The sequence below is a fragment of the Schistocerca cancellata genome, chromosome 5 (genome assembly GCF_023864275.1).
Source record: "Schistocerca cancellata isolate TAMUIC-IGC-003103 chromosome 5, iqSchCanc2.1, whole genome shotgun sequence".
NCBI classification, from domain to species: domain Eukaryota; kingdom Metazoa; phylum Arthropoda; class Insecta; order Orthoptera; family Acrididae; genus Schistocerca; species Schistocerca cancellata.
The window spans coordinates 504,240,583-504,262,803 of NC_064630.1; the positions used below are offsets into that span (position 1 = coordinate 504,240,583).

A 22,221-nucleotide genomic window follows, 5' to 3' on the forward strand; every position below is an offset into this window, starting at 1 on the left:
TTGTTGGCTTTACTGGTTGTTATAGTGTGTGAGTACAGACACTGTTGAGCATCCCAAAAGACCGTTTTTGAACTGTTCCACCCATATGCAAATTTCCGTACCCCTTATTACGCTCACCATACAGTAAAATCATGTGAGGAAAGATTTTTCCCGGTTTCTCACCTTCACAAAGCAAAAAAAGGATCACTGCATGTTGTTCTATTAATGTGGAAACTTCAAGCAGACTCACCATCTTAAATGCAGCGTGGGTTATAAACAAAGCAGTTTGTATCCATCAGCTGTTATTACTTTGTCCCAGTGACGCCAACCAAAAGTCATGAAAGTACAAAACTCCTCCCACAAACTGTTTCATTTCTGTGTTAGTTTGTTTCTTTGACTGCTGACTGCCTCTCATAGTACTCTATTATGACAGTGTCATTATGCTAGATACTTTTTTGTGGCTCTTTCACTTCATCACATTTTGACAAAGTACGTGGGTTACTGAACAATAAATCTGCCAAGAAACCAAAGTCAGCAGTGAAATGAAAGACAGTGGGCTTTGGCTTCTGATGTTTTGTATAATAATAGTTTGTGATATGTTGGACGTGAGCTACAAACAGTGCATTCTGTTTGGGGATGGTAAGGCATTTTGGGGAAGAATTTCTCTTAATATACTGTAGGTTTTCTTTGTATTACATTATTGTAGTGATATTTCAGTGTTTAAACTGTTGAGTCAAATTCACAAAAAACCAGACAGTATGAACCCACTTTCCAGTATGACATTGCACCCCCTCTTGCATTTACGAATTAGAGATTCTGCTGAAGTGTGTCGTGGGAATGTGCGTTGGTGTTCCCTGCACATATCTTTACTGTTAGTTTATATAAATGATTTACCAAATCAGTAATGATACTGAGGTAGTCTATTTGTGTACTGATATCTATCCACAGCTTCAAGAAATTTTAAGATTTGTTACCTATCTCCACGAGGAACTAATATTTTGTTATTGTGTTTAATATTCAAAGTAGGTGTTGTCTTGTAGCCCACATCAAATTGTATAGTACATCATCCACAGAAAAGGAACTGCTATTTAATAAGCCCACATGGAATTGATGACATTTCCAACAGAGTACTAAAAGCTTGTTCCCAACAAATAAGTAGGATTCTCAGCCACATTTGTAGTAGCTCACTGAAACAGGGAATTTTTCCAGATAGACTGAAATATGCTATTGTCAAACCATTGCATAAAAAAGGGGATAGATCTGATGCTAACAACTACTGCCCAATCTCACTTCTGACAGCTTTATCCAAAATTCTTGAAAAAGTAATGTATTCAAGAGTAGCATCACATATTTGTAAAAATGAAGTACTAACAAAATGTTAATTTGGTTTTCAGAAAGGATTTTCAACAGAAAATGTTATATATGCTTTCACTGATCAGATATTAAATGCAATGAATAACCGAACATCACCCATTGGGATATTTTGTGATCTCTCAAGGGCTTTTGACTGTGTGAAGCATGAAATTCTATATCTAAGCTTAAGTATTGTGGTCCCACAGGGTTAAGTCTTGGGTCCCTTATTGTTCTTAATATATATTAATGACTTGCCATTCTATATTCATGAAGACGCTAAGTTACGTCTTTTTGCTGATGATACAAGTATAGTAATTACACCCAAGAAGCAAGAATCAGCTGAGGAAATTGCAAATAATGTCTTTCAGAAAATTATTAAGTGGTTCTTTGCAAATGGAGTCTTGCTAAATTTTAAGAAAACACAGGTTATACAATTCTGTACAGTAAATGGCATAACACCATTGATAAATATAGACTATGAACAGAAGTCTGTTGCTAAGGTAGAATACTCAGAATTTCTGGGATGCTATTAGGGTTATTGCAAATTTTAGCGATAAACATATCAGTAAATTGGCCTACTATGCCTATTTTCATTCACTGCTTTCATATGGCATCATATTTTGGGGCAATTCGTCATTAAGAGAGGAAGTATTCATTGCACAAAAGCGTGTAATCAGAATAATAGCTGGAGCCCACCCACGGTCACCTTGCAGACATTTATTTAAGGAACTCGGGATATTCACAGTACCTTTGCAATACATATATTCACTTATGAAACTCGTCATTAATAACCCATCCCAATTCAAAAATAACAGCAAAGTGCATAGCTACAACACTAGAAGAACAGATGATATTCACTATTCTGGATTAAATCTCACTTTGGCACAGAAAGGGGTGAATTGTGCTGCCACAAAATTCTTTGGTCATTTGCCAAATAGTATTAAAAGTCTGATAGATAACCAACCAACATTTAAAAGCAAATCAAAAGAATTTCTCAATGACAACTCCTTCTACTCAATAGATGAATTCTTAGATATCAAGTAGAACCTGAAAAAAATTAATTAATTTTTTAATTAATTAATCTTTGTGTAAAGAAAACTTATGTTAAAGTGACACGTTCCACATCATTACGAAATGTCGTATTCATGATCTATGGAACAAAGATTAGTGTATGTATCTGTATGTATGTATGTACACTTGAAGGTTCTTTGTGTATGAGATGGTTTTGAAAGTGATTTACAAAGGTTTAAGAAAGTGAGCTAAGTTGTGGAACTGGTTATATAGATTATCTTGGAAATGGAAGTTATTTTATGCCAAGCATGACTTAGTGGCAAACCTAAAGCCAGCTACTTTCTCGCAATACAATAATTCTATAGGCCTATCAATATCTGCACATTCATCTACTGGTAAATTGAAAAATAAACAAAGGACACATACTTAACACTACATTGGATAGGTATGGGTTTAATTTTTTCACTAGGTTAATGGAATTTAAAATATCTTGTTTTGATTTGAAGTTAATCTTTCTTTTAATTAGAATGTATAATTTTCTTGCCAGCTTGTAATTGTCAGATATGAAACTTTAGCCTTTTTGTCTCACTAATGCTTATCTATATTTTAGGTGAAACTAACATTTGCTGTTTTCAGGAATTTTGAGTTTTGTCTAGATTGAACAACAGTTACAGTTTGAGTGGCAACTTTGAGCGTAGGGAAGCAACATTGCTAATATTTGTTCATTTTGCCAATACTAATGTGTTCACATTCTTCTATTACTATGGAGCACACACTATACAGCAAGCAGATCAAACATGCCAAAGAAAAGCAAATATAGAAGATGACTTTAGCTCAGTGTTAGACTCAATAAACTGTTGGTTGCAATGCTGTTTTGATCAAATTGTACTTACAAACGTAATTTACTTCATTTGACCAGTAAATTATTGTAGTTGTCACTTTATTCTGTAGACTCATTTAGTAGTACCTTAATTTCTGATGGACACAATTTTTACATGAATAATACTCGGAAATCACTGTAAACATGTGTTCAGCAGTTGACAGAATAAGACATTAGCTGCCCCCCTCCCCAGAAATCTACACCTACTGAATATATCTCTTTGCCTGCACTATAGTAGTTAGTCTAAGTGAACAGTTTACTATACTAAAGATATTTTTCAAATGTGGGCTGATGTTGAGAATTTTTTTCAGCATTGTAGGTGCCTTAGATGAGCTTAGAACATTTGCCAGAATTGTGTAAGATAAAGTTTTGTAGGTTGTAGCATTTAAAACCCATAATTTTCATTACCTTTACAAACTAGAGTGATGGGTACACTTTTTCAGTTGTATGGGGCTTAGTGATACTCAAAAAATATGTTAGTCACGAAAGTCTAATTTTGCATCACATTCAACAGGGAATGGAAATGATTTGTCAGTGCATAGAGCCTTGTCAGTCAACTGTTTTCCGTTTGTAAGGCCTGTATTCGCATATTAGCTATATGAAGGGTTCTGTAGTTGGCAAACTGCAAAATTTTAACGCAGTCTTCTCTTGTAGATTAACCACTACTGAGGAACTGAAAATTTGAAGAATTTGGTTTGTCTTTTTATTCAAATTTCATCACACTAATAATCTGCTTTGATAAAAGCTTAAGTTTGCCTATTGGCTTAACATAGAAACATGTAATTCTATAAAAGTGTGGAAGAAAGTTTAAGTTCTCTCTATAAATTACATATGCATTAAACATAGCTCTGCTTACAGGTACACATGCTGACATTTTTTCCATTTGTTCTTCCTTAATTCTTTTCAATTATAATGGGAACTATCATTTTTTCTTGGCATTTTCCAGGTATTACTAGTAAATCACTGTGGGTGATTTCTTTTGTTATTACACTGCTTAGGACGTGGTTATTTACCATATAGTGGGCAATAAGTTCAGTTCAGTACATTATTCCACTGTGCTGGTTGTATTAAAGATATGTTGAAGTATATGAAGCTGGTATCTGTACAGATATCATTGGTGATCTTGCAGCTCTCGAAGAATGAAATTATAATGAAATCCAGACCTTTAACTGCTTACATGCGTTGATAAATATCATTGAGGACAATTGAAAAATGTGCGCCCCAACTGGGACTCGAACCTGGAACCTTCTGCTTACATGGCAGACGCTCTACCCGACTGAGCTACAGAGGACACAGACAGTAGTGCGACTGCAGGGACTTCTCTGGCACACTCCCCGTGAGATTCACACTTTCCAACTTTCTGTCCACACACTATATTCGTAGTGCCCCTGGGCACCATACTCATTACTAACTGCAGTCAATCTACTGATTCCCGTAAGAGTTTGGGCAATGTGAGTGCATCCGCACTCTCATTGGCCGGTAAGCTTTATCTATATGTAGATGGTATCTGTTCTTTCGGACAATCCAGAAGGAACAGATACCATTGGTGATCGTGCAGCTCTTGAAGAATGAAATTACAAAAACTGCTGTGAGTAATGAGTATAGTGGGCAGGGGCACTACAAAGGGAGCGTGTGGACAGAAAGTTGGAAAGTGTGGGTCTTGCAGGGAGCATGCCAGAGAGAAGTCCAGGCATTCGCACTATCCTGTGTGTCCTCGGTGGCTCAGTCAGATAGAGCACTGCCATGCAAGCAGGTGGTCCCGGGTTCAAGTCCCGGTGTGGGCACACACTTTTCAACTGTCCCCATTTATATTTATCAATGCCTGTAAGCAGCGAAAGGTCTGGATTTCATTACAGCTTGAAGGTTGAAGTATGGTGCTAGTGGCTGCCTGTTTGCTTTACTCAAAATAAGTACTGTTGCTGCAGTGGCATCATCTACCATTGAGGACATGATAATTGAAGACATTGACTGCACCTTTCATTAATTAATTTCAAAACTATTATTAGACAGCCCACTGCAAAAATACCATTATGATGTTTAAAGTTGGTAACAATTGGTCAAAAGAGGTTGGATTTGGAGAATATTACAGAATACTGAAATCACAGTATTTAGTTTTAAATCGTTGGTGCCATATACGATGCAATATGGTTATGAAATGTTTGTTGTTAAGTTAAGAGCTGTGGAATTACACTAAGATACCAAGAGAAATCATATGCTTGCTTTGATATGGCCATGAGAAGTTTTCCCAGAGGAAAGAAATGATATTTTTGTTGCAGGCTTGCATAGATGACAATCTCGATATGGTGGAGTTCCTAGTAGAGCATGGTGCCGATGTTAACAGAGGTGACAATGAAGGTTGGACTCCACTCCACGCCACAGCCTCGTGTGGCTTCATCAGCATAGCTAAGTAGGTGATTAAAAGTGTTGTTCATTTTGTGAAGACTAACATGTTATTCGTTTATATTTCATCCTGTAAGTGAATCCAAAAGTTCTTTATCCTGTATTTTTGTATCCTACCAAATAAATCAAGATATTTTTGGAACTGTTTAAGATGAGTGCTTCATTGTGTTACTGGGTAAAGTGGACGTAGCTTGAATTAACAATTTGTAGTAGCTGTCATTCCAAAAGGATGTTACAGATAGAAAATCCAGTTTTTAAATCCTGTCAATAAAGATAATATAAATAGTAAGGAATGAAGATTTTAAACAGTGCTCAATCTGTTATTGTTCGAGCATCAATTTGTTCACTATGACTACACGATACGAAAGTGCATAGGCATCTGATGGGGGTGGGGGACACACGCTGCCTCCTGGAATCAGAGATAATACGACTTACTCACTACATAATTTTCATGCATTTTGTAATTAGCTGATATGTTCTTAATAGTAAATTTAGCATTGCTGAGTGCAGTGGGAAACAGTGTGACTTCAGCAGGCACTACATAACTTGGGTCTGTTTCGTTGTAAGGCCGTTCACAGTTAACATACCATTTCCTTGGTATGGCGGTGGCTTTGCCGCTATTAGCGGACACAGCAAATTGAAACCTTACAGAACATTGTTGATGTAGGGTACTCCAATCTTTCGTTTCTATTATTGTTATAACAACTGTTGTAGAAGTGCATAATGAGATGGTTTCAACATTGAGCACAAAGTAAAAGTGGCTACTGGCTGCAATATACCTGCCTGGCATCTTATCCCCAATTCCCAGGATGATGCATCTTCTTCCTCTGCTGCTCAACTTACTCACAACATTAATTTACTATTTGTTTGTAGACAAAGAAGACCCACCAAGGCTTTCTGAGATTATATAGGCAGTGTGATTGTAATAGACACTTGGCTGTGCTGTATTGTAGGTGAGTTCTATTGTACTTCATTTATGGACATATGTGCATCAGTTGCAAAAAAGAAATATCGTTTTCTGCTCTAAAAGAAAGGGGAAAAAATTAAATTTTTTGAGGTTGCAGAGATGTCTTCTCCAGAACATAGGATCTTTTCAAACTGCGTAGAGTGTAACACAGTGCCATAGGATCTTTTCAAACTGCATAGAGTGTAACACAGTCAACAAGAAGAAATATTGATGTCTCAAACTGCTGCTTCTCATTACTTCAATCTTTCTTTGGTTTTTCTCTGTCCAAATTCTGTACTCATTAGACTGTTCATTCCATCCACCAGATTCTGCATTTTTTTTCTTCACCTTCAGTAAGGATGGCAATATTATCAACAAATCCTATCATTGATATCCTTTCATCCCAGTTTTTAATCCCACTCTTGAACCTTATGCCACCAGGGCCTTCAGGAATTGTTAAACCCTGTCTTTCATCTTGGCTTCAGAGCAGAACTGCTACCCAGCCAAATGTTCCTTACACTTTGGGAGCATGTAGTAGTAGCTCAGTGCAAAGCCCAGACTGTATGGTGGGCGATGTTTACAGTAGATCTCGGGTTTGATGGGTGATGTGTGGGTGAATGTTGTGTTAAGGAATACGTATGCCGTTGCTCAACATTCCTCATCTCTGGTCGTGAGCTGCACTTTCGAGAGTTCTCAACCTTCATGACTGTCTCGATCACTGCTCTTGGCTGCATTATGACTTGCAGCACCACCAGCTGGAAACTATCTGTTTTTGACATCTGTGCATGCCTGTTCATACGTCTCTGTCAGTGTGCAGTAAATTTCATTTGTTTTGTTTTATGTTTTTTGTGTTAAGAAATCAAATAATTGTGCGAACTTTGCACTTGGTGGTAGCTTTCGGTGGGAGCTCCATTTTGATTGGCTACAAAGCCTAGACTAAGCATCTGAGTGAAGCGTGGCCATACACTTGTTTGGTAACAGAGGCAAATCACTCACTCAAGTGTTGCCAACAAGTGTATTAAGAGTTTCTCTCTGTCCCCAAAAATAGGAGATCCTTTCCTTTTTTTCTTTTGCAAAAGACTACATTCTTGTCTTACACCCCTTTTAATCAAAGCACTTCCTCCTTGGTCTTCCATTTTTATTGATTCCTCTTGATTCTTGTACATATTGCACATTATCCGTCTTTCCCAATAGCTTACTCCTGTTTTTCTTAAGAGTTTCAAACATCTTATGGTGAAATACTTTTTTTTTTTTAGACTGACATTCCTATGAAGATCTCTTCATTTTTAATAAGTCTTGTTTCCATTATCATTATCAAGCACAATTTCAGAACTACCACACTGGTGCCTTTACCTTTGTGAACACCAAAATGATAGTCGTCTAATAGCCCCTCAAGTTTCTTCTCCTCTGACTGAGTGAGGTGGCACAATGGTTATTACACTGGACTCACATTCGGGAAACTGACGGTTCAAATCTCCATCCAGATTTAGGTTTTCATTCTCTCATTTCCATAAATCGCTCTAGGCAAATAACAGGGTGATCTGTTTGAAAGGACACATCAGATTTCCTCTCCTACCTCTATAAGAAAACCCTGAGCTTATGCTCCATCTCTAATGACCTCAATGTCAGTGGGATATAAAACCTTAATTATCCTTCCTTCCTTTCTTCCTTCCATTCTTTTGTACATTATTCTTGTCACCAAATTTATGCTTCAGCTGTAATACTGATTGTGCGATAGTGTTCTCACATATCCACCTTTGCTATCTTTGTAATTTTGTGGATGATATTTTTTCGAACATCTGATGGTATGTCTTCAGTCACAAAGATTCTACGCATCTACTTGAATACTCATTTTATTGCCACCTCCCCCAAACATTACCGAGCGAGGTGGCGCAGTGGTTAGGCACTGGACTCGCATTCGGGAGGACGACGGTTCAATCCCGCGTCCGGCCATCCTGATTTAGGTTTTCCGTGATTTCCCTAAATCACTCCAGGCAAATGCCGGGATAGTTCCTCTGAAAGGGCACGGCCGACTCCCTTCCCCATCCTTCTCTAATCCGATGAGACCGATGACCAAGCTGTCTGGTCTCCTTCCCCAAACCAACCAACCAACCATCCCCCAAACATTTTAGAAATTCCGAAGGGTTGTTCTGTCCTTCCTGCTTTATTTGATTTCAAATAAGCCACTAAAAGTGGCACCCCTGCATCTCCCATATTGCTGACTCCCATTTGTTCTTCTGTTGTGCCATCAGAAAGCCTTCTCCCTCATAAGCTCTTCGGTGAACTCTTTCCACCTACCCACTCTCTGTTCGAAAGTGGCATTCCAATTGCACTCTTAATGTTGGCACCCTTGCATTTGATTTCGGCAAAAGTCATTGTAGACATTTTGTTTTTGCTTCCTGGCGCTTCTATTTTTTTCACGCCAAAGTGAGTTACATTGCTCTGTTCCTGTCTTTCCATCATAATAGAACAGTAAATCGGTGAGTATTGCTGTGGGTGAGGTGAACGGAAGGAAACCATATCACATACACAGTATAGACACAAAACTTTGACACCAACATAGTATTTGTAAAGATGATTAGATTACAATTTAAAAAATTGTAATTAATATACTTGTTGCAGTTATTTATCTGTACAATAAATATTATTCTCATACTGTTGCAGAAAATGATAGTCAAAATTTTCAAGAATAACAGCTGAAAAAGTAGTTTGATCCAACAAATCTGTGTGCTGTAGTGAAGATCGACAAAGGCAAATGTACCACTTTCCTCATAAGCATTGCTGTGTCAGATGTAATATATAAATTACCTGTAATGAGAAGATTGCCAGCTAAAAATTTCTGGTGGTGAAATTAATCTGAAATCAGCTCATTGTTAAGATTATAACAAAGAGAATCTTAACAAACCTTCAGAATCTGAAAGAGCTTGTTTCTCTGTTCAGGCAACTATAAAACCGTTCATAGTTTTAGGAAAAACAGTAATTCAGTTGATAACTTATAAAAGCTATTCCGTTAGCAACATGTAAAGATGTGTTCAAGAAAAGTTTGGTTGCGGTTTGTATACCACCAGAGTCAGCTAACTGTGGAGACATGAAAAATGTAAGTGACAGGAATTAATTATTACGTAACTAGGCAATATTACGTCAAGGCCTTTCTCAAGCCACCTTACATTTTATTGTACACCTTGACATTTTGCATGTGAAAATGTGCAAGACCACATTTAGATCTTGAATCGACTCTAGATAATTTGAAACTCGAGGGACCAGTGAAAAAGTTCAAAATACTGAAACTTCAAGGTAATAGGCATTCAGATAATAGAGAAGAATTGAGGACAAAATTCAGATAAAGAAGAAGTTGATTGAAAGTAAATTGTAGCGCGCACACACATTACATACATATAATCTTTATTTTAATAACGTGGAAAGTAATACATCCATCTATACATATGATTGATTCATAAAGCACATGAAAAACATACTAATGAAAATGTTACACACCATGTTGAAAAAAAGTCAATGATTTTATTTTGAGAGAGTGACTACCATCTAGAATTGTCCAATGGATTTCCAATGGTGATGAAGCACAGAAGAAATCGATCCCTCGTTTTGGCTCTGAGGGCGAAGGATTTTAGGGTATGGACAAATGACCTTCTATCACTTGATGTGACTGGAGTTGGCAGTTCTTCATTCTTATGTGGTAAAGGACTGTGGATATATTCTGGTGTCCAAAATTAAAGCAACAAGCTGCTATTTTCCTGTCCTGTATGTAATTTACGTTGTAATCATACAAACTGTCAGCAGATGTCCATAGGATCGTGTTCGGCAGTGAAGATGACATTCTGGTCAACGGACAACTGCGCCAATGATGATGTCATGGCATCTACCAAATGGAATGTGTTTGTCGGATAGTCCCATACCCACAATTTCCGTGTAAACAGTCATAGATGGTGCAGTGTGACACAAAGAAGACACCTGCCAGACTCTCTGTGGTGGAGGACCATAGGAAGAGCGGAAGCAGGACAGCCACAAGCTGATGTGGCCTGATGGCTTAATGTGAATCGTCCTGTTGTTTCTCGGATGTGGCGACAGTTTATAGAGACCAAAACTGTATCCTGAAGACCAGGGCACGGCGACCATGTGTGACACACACACACACACACACACACACACACACACACACACACACACACAGAGAGAGAGAGAGAGAGAGAGAGAGAGAGAGAGAGAGAGAGAGAGAGAGAGAGAGAGAGAGCGGGGGGGGGGGGGGGGGGGCTTTTATTTGGCTGTAAGGTCACGATGGTACAGCCATAGTACTGCACGACATCTGGTATCTGACCTCGTGTCATCCACTGGATGTGTTGTATTGAGGCAAATGGTGTACAGAAGGCTTTGGCAGAATGGCTGAGAGCTGGTGTGTGTGAGGCAAATGGTGTACAGAAGGCTTTGGCAGAATGGCTGCGAGCTGGTGTGTGTGTGTGTGTGTGTGTGTGTGTGTGTGTGTGTGTGTGTGTGTGTGTGTGTGTACCTCTGGTGTGTCTTCACAGAAGGGAACGTCTGTAGAGTCTAATCGTCAACATGCTACCTGTGGATGGTAGAACAGTGGGCCAATGTTCTTCTCAAAGATGAGCCCCCAATTTGGTCTGGAGAGTGACTCTAGGTGGATTCATATCTGGAGAGAATGTGGAACACGATTTTGGAATCCAGATGTTGTGGAAAAAGACCAATATCATGGAGGATCCCTAACGGTGTGGGCAAGGATTATGTTGAGCACTTGAACAGCTCTTCGTAAAATTATACGGGTGAATAGGCAAGGTTTAACTTTTCAGGTATTGTGACAAAATCTTGGAACCTCATGTATAGTTGTTGCGAGATGCTGTGGGGCCCGGACTTTGCACTGATTGATGATAATGCTCGACCGTACAGAGCATGGGTTGTTGTTGTTTCCTTTGGAAAAGGAAGATACTGCATGCATGTTGTGGCCTGCTCGTGCTTCAGATTTTAATCCCATAGAGCATGTCTGGGATGCATTAGGGAGACGGGTTGCATCACATCAGCATCCATCAACTACTCTCAAAGACTTGCGAGCAGCTCTGGGTGTTATTGTCTCAATACGAGACTGACAAATAATTCACAGCATGCTTCGACATTGTCAGGCCTTTATTGCTGCCAGAGGTGGTCACACCCCATACTGAGAGTGTTAAACAGTTGTCAGAATGTGTGTGTAAATCCATTAAGTTGGAAAAAACTGACAACATTTTTTTCTACCATTATGCATGTTGCAGTTATGTATGTTCTGTATTCTTTACATCGTTTTGACTATCCTATCACCTGTTTATACTCTTTTGTGACAAAATAAATGCGTCCTTGTAAATTTTCCATTTGTTGCTTTAATTTTGTACACCGTTGTACATTTTCAATGTTGCTTGTTAACTATTGTAACAAATAAGTGCTTCATATATTGGATGTGGACTTATTGGAATGCTGTTTCTAACTATCTAAATCATACTGTAACACCTGCTAACTGTCAGGATACAGTGTTTGAAATGAAACAAAATTTCTTAAAAAATAGGAAGGGAGATGACAAATAACCTTTTACTAGTATGACCATAACAACAACTTCAATAGGAAATTCTTTGCACTGTGTAATAAAAATTTCAGTTATGACAATTGCTTCCTATTAGTCTGCTTTTAACTCTGTTGTTCCATGTAATATCAACTGAAAACTGAAGCCAACTATACAAAGAGAGAAGTTAACATTTCATATGTAATGTGGGTATCAATCAGCACACAGTAAATTGTTAAAATGAATATTTCCAGGAGTGCAGTGACATTTTAAAAGAGCAGTTGAGAGAACAAGTCGGATATAAACACGGAAAATTAGTTATTTTATCAAGTGATACCCAAATAACCAACAAATGGTGGGAATATGAAGAAGTAGATGATTTGGAGAATCCTCACATCTTAGTGAAAAGTTAAGAGGATTAGAGAGAATATACTGAAGTTATACTGTAATTTAATGGCAGTCGAAATGCTTTAAAAGTTGTAAATACACAGTGCAATACAACTGAGTACCCTTTGAGATTCTAATGTACGTTAAAGTATTGTTTTACTTATCACTGTAAACTTATTGACAGACATATTTGTGTGCCATGACTACAAATTAGTGGTTATCTTGTTTTTTACTTTAATTAGTTCCGTCATAATTTTGTCTGGAAATAGTTTGTTTGGACTGCTGTTCATACAGCCTGAATGACACTTCTTTTGCATATTTGAAACATGTGGAAACATCAGTTGTTATATGATTGCAAAAGACCCATTGCAATTACAAGACATCTGGCGAACAGTGGCATAGCGAATGTAACTGGTGCCTGACACTTTATTGCTGCCCCCCTCCCCTTGGCCTCATTGGCACTCAGGGCACAACACTTTATTTGCACCCTCCTCCTCGGTGCCCTTGGTACAACACTACATTTTATTGACACCACCTTCAGAAACAAATGTAATAATATAATACTTAGAATTTACTCTAGTAGTAATATATTTTCCACAAAATCTCGTTTGCTTGGAGACCATTTTGCATCCCCTCTGCAAGTGGCACCGAGGGTATGAACAGACCCTCTTGCCCATCTTGTTGAGCCAAGACCTGTTGAGCAAATTGATGTCTCTTTACACGATCTTCAGGCTTCAACTCTTGTGTAATTTGAATCTTGTACGCATGCATGTTCAGATCAGATCTGTCCAAAGAATTCATGCAGTGAACTTAGTGATAAACTCAATTGTTGAGCTCATCGGCGAACCAATTTTCAAGGGCTTTTGGTCACATTGTCACGCACGACAGCTACGTTTCCTTCAACAGAATGCAGTCATCCTGTTTTCTTAATTTTGGAAACAGCACCCGTGGTGTCAAACTTCCAGATAGACTTCCGAACTGATTATTCAGCTGGAGTAGCATTATGTCAGAGTCACATGCAATTACCGAACGGTTGCCATGGCACGTTCACTGTTGTTGTAGTAACTTTTTGTCAGTTGGATACATTGCTTAGTTGTGGAAAATTCAAATTCGTCCTTACTTCCCGGTCACCCATTATAAGGAAGGAGTGACTGCCCGTTTCTGTGGTAAGGATGTTTACTGAAATTGTTTACACTTTATTATAAAAGAACTGGTGCTAATAGGGTGTTAGAGAAATGCCTACGTTTCAGTTATTGTTGTGGTGATTATTTAATTATGTTTATTGTATTAAAAACGACACTCATTGAATTTTATCAATGTTACCAAATAGATCACTAAGATGAATGAGCAGCAGTTCTGCATGTTGTGAATAAAATCTAGATTCCACCGACATGCAACGTCATTGGCAGGACTGTACAGATTTGTGTAGAATATCTGAACGAGTGCTCTGCAGTTCGCATGTAAGTGCCTGGCATAGGGTTCTTTGAACCCCTTCGGCCTATTTCTCTACCGTTCCACTCCCCTACAGTGTACAGGAAAAATGAACACTAAAATCTTTCTTTATGAGTTCTGATCACGTACTTTTTTTATGCTCATCATTTCTCCCTATGTAGGTTGGTGACAATAAGATATTCTCATATTTATAGGAGAAAGTTGCCACAACAAAAAACACCTTTGTGTTAATGATTGCTGTCCCAACTCGCTTATCATATCCATGACACATTGCTTCATATTTCATGATAATACAGACCAAGCTGTCCTCCTCTGAACTTTTTTACTGTCCTCAATCTATCCTATCTGGTAAGTATCCAATACAGCACAGCAGTACTGTAGCATGGGATGGACAGGCATAGTGTAGGTTCTTTAGTGGATCTGTTGCATCTTCTAAGTGTTCTGCCAGTAAAACCTAGTATTCGTTTGCTTTCCCTATGCCATTGTCTGTGTGTTCATTCCAACTTGTTCCACTTGTAATTCCTAAGTATTTAGTCAAATTACCAGCCTTTAAATTTGTGCAATTTATCATATTATTGAAATGTAATGGATTTCTTTTTGTAATCTTGTGGATGACATCACACTATTTCCATGTTAATAGACAATTGCCACTTTTTGCACCATTCAGATATCATGTCTGTATTTATCAATTGGTTTTGATCTTCATAAGAATTACTAGATGGTACACAACAGTATCAAATACAAACAATGTAAGAGAGCTGCTCATGTTGTCTCCTAAATGATTTATGTAGATTAGGAACAGCAGAAGGTCTACAACATTTCTGTGGGGAATGCCACATCACTTATGTTTTACTTGATTTTTTCCATGAATTACTATGTACTGTGACCTTTTCTGAAAGGGAATTAAGAATCCAGTGTCACAACCAACTGGAGCAATGCTGCATAGAAATGCAGTTTGATTAGAAGTCTCTTGTGAGGAACGGTGTTGAAAGCCTCCTGGAAATTTAGCAGTGTGGAATCAATTTGAGATCCAATGTTGATAGCACTCATTAACTCATGCAAATAGAGAGTGTGTTCTGTTTCACAAGAACAATATTGTCCGAATTTGTACTGACTGTGTCAATAGACCATTACCTTCGAGGTAATTCATAGTGTTTGAACACAGTAAATGTTCCAAAATCCTACTGCAAGTCAACGTCAATGATATGGGTCTGTAATTCAACGGATTACCCCAATTCTCTTTCTTGAGTATAAGTGTGACCTGTTCAACTTTCCAGCTTTTGATACAGATCTTTTATTGAGTGAGAAGTTGTCTGTGACAGCTAAGTGTGGGGCTATTGCGTCAGCATACTCTGAAAGAAACCTTATTGGTATGCTATCTGAAGTGGAAGACTTGCTTTTCTTAAGTGATTTGAGTTGCTTTGGTCCACCGAGAATATCTAGTTTTAAGAACTCATATTGGCAACTGTTCTTGATTCAAATTCTGCAATATTTACGAGGGTGAGTCAAATGAAAACCTTAAATTTGTAATAACAAATCGAAATTTCGCGCCGTTATCCTGTAAATTGGTAAGCATGCTACAAACAGCGTGCAGAATGGCCTGTAGGTGCCAGCATAGTGCAGATGCACACACAATCGCAGTATCAGTATAAAGATGGCCGCCGCACTTGCGACTTGCAGCAGAGAAGAATAGCGTTCTGTTATTCGGTTTTTGCGTAGTGAAGGTGTGAAGAAACCTATTGAAATTCATCGACGAATGAAGGTTCAGTATGGCAATGCATGTTTGTCACAGCAGCACGTCTACCAATAGAGTAGGCAGTTCACAAATGGTGTGACTTCAGTGGAAGATGCTCCATATCCAAGTCAGGCACAACGAGTTGTGACTCCACAGAACATTGCAGCAGTTGAAGCCATAGTGTAGGAAAACTGCCGAGTGACACTGAATGACAGTGCAGCATGTTTACAGATTGGTCATGGGTCAGCACACCACGTTGTGCATGATGTGCTCCAGTTTCACAAAGTGTCTGCAAGATGGGTGCGACGGCAGCTGACTCCTGAAATGAGATAACGACGTGTTGATGCTTGTGAAGAACTTCTTCGGCACTTTGAATGAGAAGATGATAGCTTCCTTGCAAGAATCGTTACTGGGGACGAAACCTGGATTCACTTCCACCAGCTGGAAATGAAGAGAGCGAGCAAGGAATGGCGCCAGTCCTCATCACCAAAACCAAAGAAGTTTCGAACAGAACCATCAGCAGGGAAGGTAATGCTGACTCTTTTATGACGAAAAAGGCATCATTTTGGAGCATTACATGCCTAGACGGACCACTGTCACTAGTGCATCATACACAGATCTCCTAAAAAATCATCTGCGGCCTGCAATCAAATCAAAGCGATGTGGATTGCTGTCAGCAGATGTCCTTTTGCAACATGACAATGCAAGGCCCCACTCTGCCCGTACAAAAGATGCAAAAATCACAGACCTGCATTTTGAGTGTCTTCCTCATCCCCCATACTCACCAGACCTTGCCCCAAGTGATTTCCATATGTTTGAACCACTCAAAGATGCAATGAGAGGAATGAAGTTCCGTTCTGATGAAGATGTACGCCACGTGATGCACAAATGGTTGTGCAGACTACCAAAAGAATTTTTTTTCTAAAGGAATTTACGCACTTTGTAAGCACTGGAGGACTTGCATTGCGCTTGGGGGAGATTATGTTGAAAAGTGATACAGCTTTGTACCACTTCTGCACAATAAATAATATTTAAAAAAATATTTGAGGTTTTCATTTGACTCAGCCTCGTAGTTAATCTTATTTGGTAAAGGAATTTCAGAAAACTGTGTTTAGTAACAACGCCTTAATGGCGCTGTCATCAGTAATATTACCATTGGTATTTTGCAGTGAAAGTATCAATTGTGTATTGCACCTGAAGAAGAATTTCTTTGAATTTTCTCGCGGATTTCAAGCCAGAGCCTCATTCTAGAAGATACTAAAAGCATTTTACATTGAAGTCCATGCTAAAATTTTGAGCTTTAGTTAAATGTTGCAAATTTTGGAGATTTTGTGTTTTTTCCAATTTGGCATGCTTTTTCGTCGCTTCTACAACAGAGTTCTGACCTGTGTCATGTACCACGGGACACAGCACCATCTTTTATTAATTTATTTGGCATAAATCTCTCAACTGCATCTGATAGTGTTTCTTTGAATTTAAGCCACATCTTATCTAGACTACATAGTTAGTTGGGAAGGAGTGGAGGCTGTCTCTTAGTAAGGTGCCAAGTATATTTTAAATAGGTATCTTTTGTGTTCACTTTTCGTGGATTTGGGTATTCTGGTATTCAGTCTTGCTACAACAATCTCGTGGTCACTAATCCCTGTATCTAGTCATGATGCTCCCTGTTTGCTCAGATTATTTGTTGCTAAGAGGTAAAGTATGCTTTTGCAAACATTTCAACCATTTACACTTTGAGTAGGTTCCTGAACTAATTGGCTAAAGTTTTCAGAGGAAGCATTTAGTACAGTTTTTAATGTTTCGTACCTACTGCCAGTTCAGATTTTTTTGCCAACATATCAAGGGTAGATTGAAGCCACCACGAGCTATAATTGAGAGAGAGGGTTGCCTATTTGTGATGAATTTGAAGTTTTCTTTGAACTGTTCAGCACCCGTATCATCTGAATTGGGGGTCTGTAAAAGGAACCAATTAGTAATTATTCCTGTTGTCCTCTATAATGTCTACCCATTCTGACTTACAGGAGCTATCTATTACAAGACAAACTACTTCTAACAGCAACAAAGGCACTGTCACCAACGGCATTTAGTGTATCTTTTTCTAACCACTGTTAGGTCCTTTGTAAAATGTTTGTCTGAAGTTACCTCCAGTTACAGCCAGCTTTCAATACCTTTACCGATTAGAGTTTCTGTGCTTTCTAATAGCGCTTGAAGCTCTGGTTCCTTGCCAGTGCAGGTAAAACAGTTTACAGCTACAGTACTGATTGTTGCTTATTGCTTGTCTACCATCTTCCTGTGTTTATCCTGCACCCTTTAAAACTCAATACCTCTCTGCACTTGCCAGAGACCGTTTAACATAAAAAACCACCCAATCCATTCCACACAGCCCTTGCTACCTGTGTAGCTGCCTCCTGTCTGTAGTGGACACCTGACCTCTTAAGTGGAACTGGAAACCGCATCATCCTATGGCACAAACGAAAATACTGAAGTTTTATATTGTCACTCATTCAGTCAAAGCCACTAAACAGTAAATTCTGTTTATGCATTTCTTTGTGATACGGTTATTTCATGTCCGGTTGCTGTAGGTCCAAATAAATGTGTTGGCATCCTGTAATGTGTTTGTGATGACAATGAACACACGCACACATTAATTATGACCCCAAATCAAGAACAAACTTTTGTTGTTAAACTCTTTCTGTAAATGCATTACACAGAAAAATTACCTTGAAGTCCTTACTGATAAGTACATTCTGGTTTCAACAATATGTGAAGCATAGAAAATGAAATTGTACACTAAAAGGAAAACGCATGGAGGCCTGCAATGACAGAAGACTGTAAACGTAAATGCAGCCAAATCCTCACACACAAACAGAAACCAAACAAAGCCCAAATTAGCATAAGGAAGGTTATGTGTGAAGCATTCAATGAATACAAAAGTAGAACTCCACATACCAACTTGACAGAAAATCCTAAGAAGTTCTGGTATTATGTTGCATTGGTAAACAGATCAAAGCCATCTGACCAGACACTCTGTGACCATAACGGCATTGAAACAGAGAATGACACAGAAAAAGCCGAAATGCTAAACGTCTTTTTCCATGTCTGTTTCATGAAGGAACGTCGTACTAAGTTTCGTCTTTAAAAGTCCCACCAATGACTGAAGAATAGATATAGAAATAAGTTACCAAGGGATAGAAAAGCAACTGAAATCACTCAACAGAGGAAAGGCTACTGGACATGATGGGGACACCAGTTTAATTCTACACTGAGTATGCGAAAAAACTTGCTCCTCTTCTAGAAGTGTACCATAGGGCTCTAGAGGAGTGAAGTGCTCCTAATGAATGGAAGAAAAGTGGCCTGTAAGAACTCTGAAGTGTTTAACTGCCACTTATCCATGTGGTCTGCTACCAATGAGAAAACCCAGGTTTAACAGGTTACAACATGGCATATTCAGTGAAATGACTTTCTTGTTGTGTGAGTCCTAGAGTTGTCACTGTGTCCCTCATCGCTGTCACCAAATACCTCGACTCTCCATTCTTCCTCATCCTCTTCTCTTCCTCTTCCCTCCATTACTTCTTGTATACCTGTTATCCATCTTCCTGTTGTCTTCCCTTTCTCCTCCTTCCAGAAGGTTGCCTTGAAAGTGCTCTCTTTAGCCATCTACCTTCTTCTGTTCTTTTGATGTGCACTAACGTAGCTTTCTTCCATAATACGATAGTTCTGTGTCCTTTCTCTTATTTCCATATTTCTTAGACGATCAAGTCGGGGAAATACTGTATGTTGTTTTCAAGTGAGCTATTTTTAAAGCTATAAGTCTGCATTTATTTCTTTCTGTGAGTTCCTAATACTCACTCCCATAACTTATTGGTTCTATGATGGATTTGTATAATTGCATTTTAACTGTTGAAAGTAATTCTTGGGCTCAAATTACAGTATTTAAATTTTGGATAGCCACCTTCCCATGCTTGATTGATTGTTTGATACCTCTGTCACAGCTTTCATCAAGTGATAAGACACTACTCAAATATTTAATTTCATGCCTGCTCATGTCCAAATTTCTACTTTCATCTCCTCAGTATAGACATTCCATTTTCCTTTAAATTAATTTTCAAACAGCACTTTCTATATTAATTCGACAACTTGCTAAGCATGTAAGACATATCAGCTTCATTGTTTGCTGCAGCGTCCCAATCATCAGCATTGAAAAGTCTCTAGATACACTGGTTCCCTACTTCACTTCCCCTACTAGCTCTTTCTTCAGTACAGATCCAGTGCCTTCAGCACATATATTTTAAAGTGTGTGGAAGACAGACATATCCTTGTTTCAATCCTTTGACTTTCTGAAGGTCTTCCTAGAAATTACTTTCCCAATTTTAATGATGTATTCTTTTGGAATTTAGTGTGTGTGTGTGTGTGTGTGTGTGTGTGTGTGTGTGTGTGTGTTTTCAATTCCCCTGACCACAGCACCTCAAACAATATTTTCAGTGGCATTGAGTCATGTGCTTCTTCAAGATCTATGCTGACCAAATGATTGCTTAGATTCCTTTCCAGTCTCTTCTCAAAGATCTCTCTTACAGCAAAGATGTTATCTACAAAAGACCTGTCTCTTTGAAAGCCACTGAGCTCTTCCACTTAAGTTACAATCTTCTCCATTCTTATTGTTAAAATTCTCCTGTACAGCACACTAATTGAACTTGACACCTATGTCACAATAATTGTTAGGCACTTTCGTGCTTCCTTCTTATGGGTGGGTTATAGATACATGAAGTTCACTCTCTTAAAAGTTCCTCCTCATACTACTGTTTTCAGGCCCATATTATATCACCATTTTCATTTGTATACCGCTTTCATGGTATATTTCTCATCACCATCCTGCTTCTGTCCCATCTGCCACTTCATTTCCTTGTACTCTGCCTTTTCTGTTGTCAGCAGGCCTGTAAAAGGCTTCTCCCACTCTATCAGACACATAACCAGTTGGTTTTCACATTCTTTCACCTATTTCCTCAATTCTGCGACCATTTTCCATGCTTCCACAATTTTTGTCTCCTTATGTGGTTTTATCCTTTTGGATTTCATTTTTCCTGTTCCATATGCCCTTTTTTATTTCTCTGTTCATTCTAATATACAATAGTTTGCCCCGTGTTCTCAACTAATTATTGTGAATCGTTTTTAGGTTTACCTTTTCTTCAATGCTTTGAGCCACAATGGTGGGGGGCTTCTTTGCTTTTTCTTTTTGCTATTCCAGTGCTTCAAATGCTTCTTTAGTATGCAGTTAAGTGGAATAAGCATGTAATCCTCTTATATGTATCCTATAAAATCGGGGCCGAACATTGCGACCTGAATTTGGTTGTGGTGAAGACTTAGCTCCAGATGATTGTACACTTTTTTTCTCTCTCTATCCACCTAAGAAAGACTTGGAGCAGATAGGGAACTATTTCCCATTCTAGGCTTTAGAAACCAATAATTTCATCAGCAAAAAATATCCTTGGACTCTTGATCACTCAACTGAACACAGCAATAAAGACATTCATGCTAAGCAGGCAATATTTAATTGGTAGTTCCTTTGATTTGGAGGATCCGTTGTAATACTTTGAACCACATAATTGACTTCATCGTTGAAGATTTGAAAATACCTTCCCAGAATGCTGCAGTTCTTCCTTGTTGAATAAGCCTGTTATCCATTGGAAAACAAACATTCAGTCCAATCCTTATGCAGAATAGTGGACCCTGAGGCCAACATTCAGACTGCTACTGTTTTTACGGATGCTGTTAACAGCATAAAGTCCACTATAAAGAGCACAGTTTGCTTTTTTCAGTTTTGGAAAACACATTTTGTTTTCTGTTATTCCCTTGAACATGTTTTTTTTAGTAAGTATGTTCACAGTAAAAATTTCTACATCGATTGATAATAGCTCTGCAATACTGCCTAGTAAGAAAAATAAGAGTTTAATGGTTGTCAGATGAGCTTTGTTATGTGGTTGACTTCAGAGTAAATAGTAGCTTGTTACTAGTTTATGGAAGGAATAATTAGATGTAAAAGTAATTCTTGGTGTGGTATTGTGAGATCAGAATTGCTGCTTTCTATCGAGTAATTACTGAATATGGTTCGTATTTATAGATATGAGGGTAATCCCAAAAGTAAGGTCTCATAACTCCGTTTGTGTGGCTGTTGGTCACAGTGTTATGAAGAGGGCATCTCGTACTGTGTGTAAACATTTGCACACCGCGCTGAGGTGCTCAGTCTTGGTTTGGCAGCCGTTGTGAAGGGAGCTAGCATTGGATGTTACCACCAAGTGCTAATTATGTGCAGTTATTCGGTTTTTGAACGCAAAGGGCACTGCGCTGATTGAAATCACATCGCCAAATGACAGAAGTGTATGGTGAGTCATGCATGGATGTCAAAAATGTTTGTAAGTGGTGTAGAGAGTTTGCAGCTGGTCGGACCGAAATTCATGACGAACAAAGGAGCGGGAGACTGTCAATTTCTGAGGAGACAGTGTTGAAGGTTGAGCAAAGCATGT

The 22,221-nt window shown here is 38.5% G+C and overlaps 1 protein-coding gene across 5 annotated transcripts in view; it reads left to right on the top strand.

Moving 5' to 3' along the window:
- LOC126188892 (protein phosphatase 1 regulatory subunit 12C-like) overlaps positions 1 to 22,221 on the top strand; it is a 385,917-nt gene that overhangs the window by 69,493 nt on the left and 294,203 nt on the right. For all 5 annotated transcript variants that reach the window (XM_049930575.1, XM_049930576.1, XM_049930580.1 and 2 more), the window contains exon 2: positions 5,500 to 5,630. In XM_049930575.1, the coding sequence (XP_049786532.1) occupies positions 5,500 to 5,630 (131 nt within the window). The remainder of the gene's footprint in view (positions 1 to 5,499; positions 5,631 to 22,221) is intronic.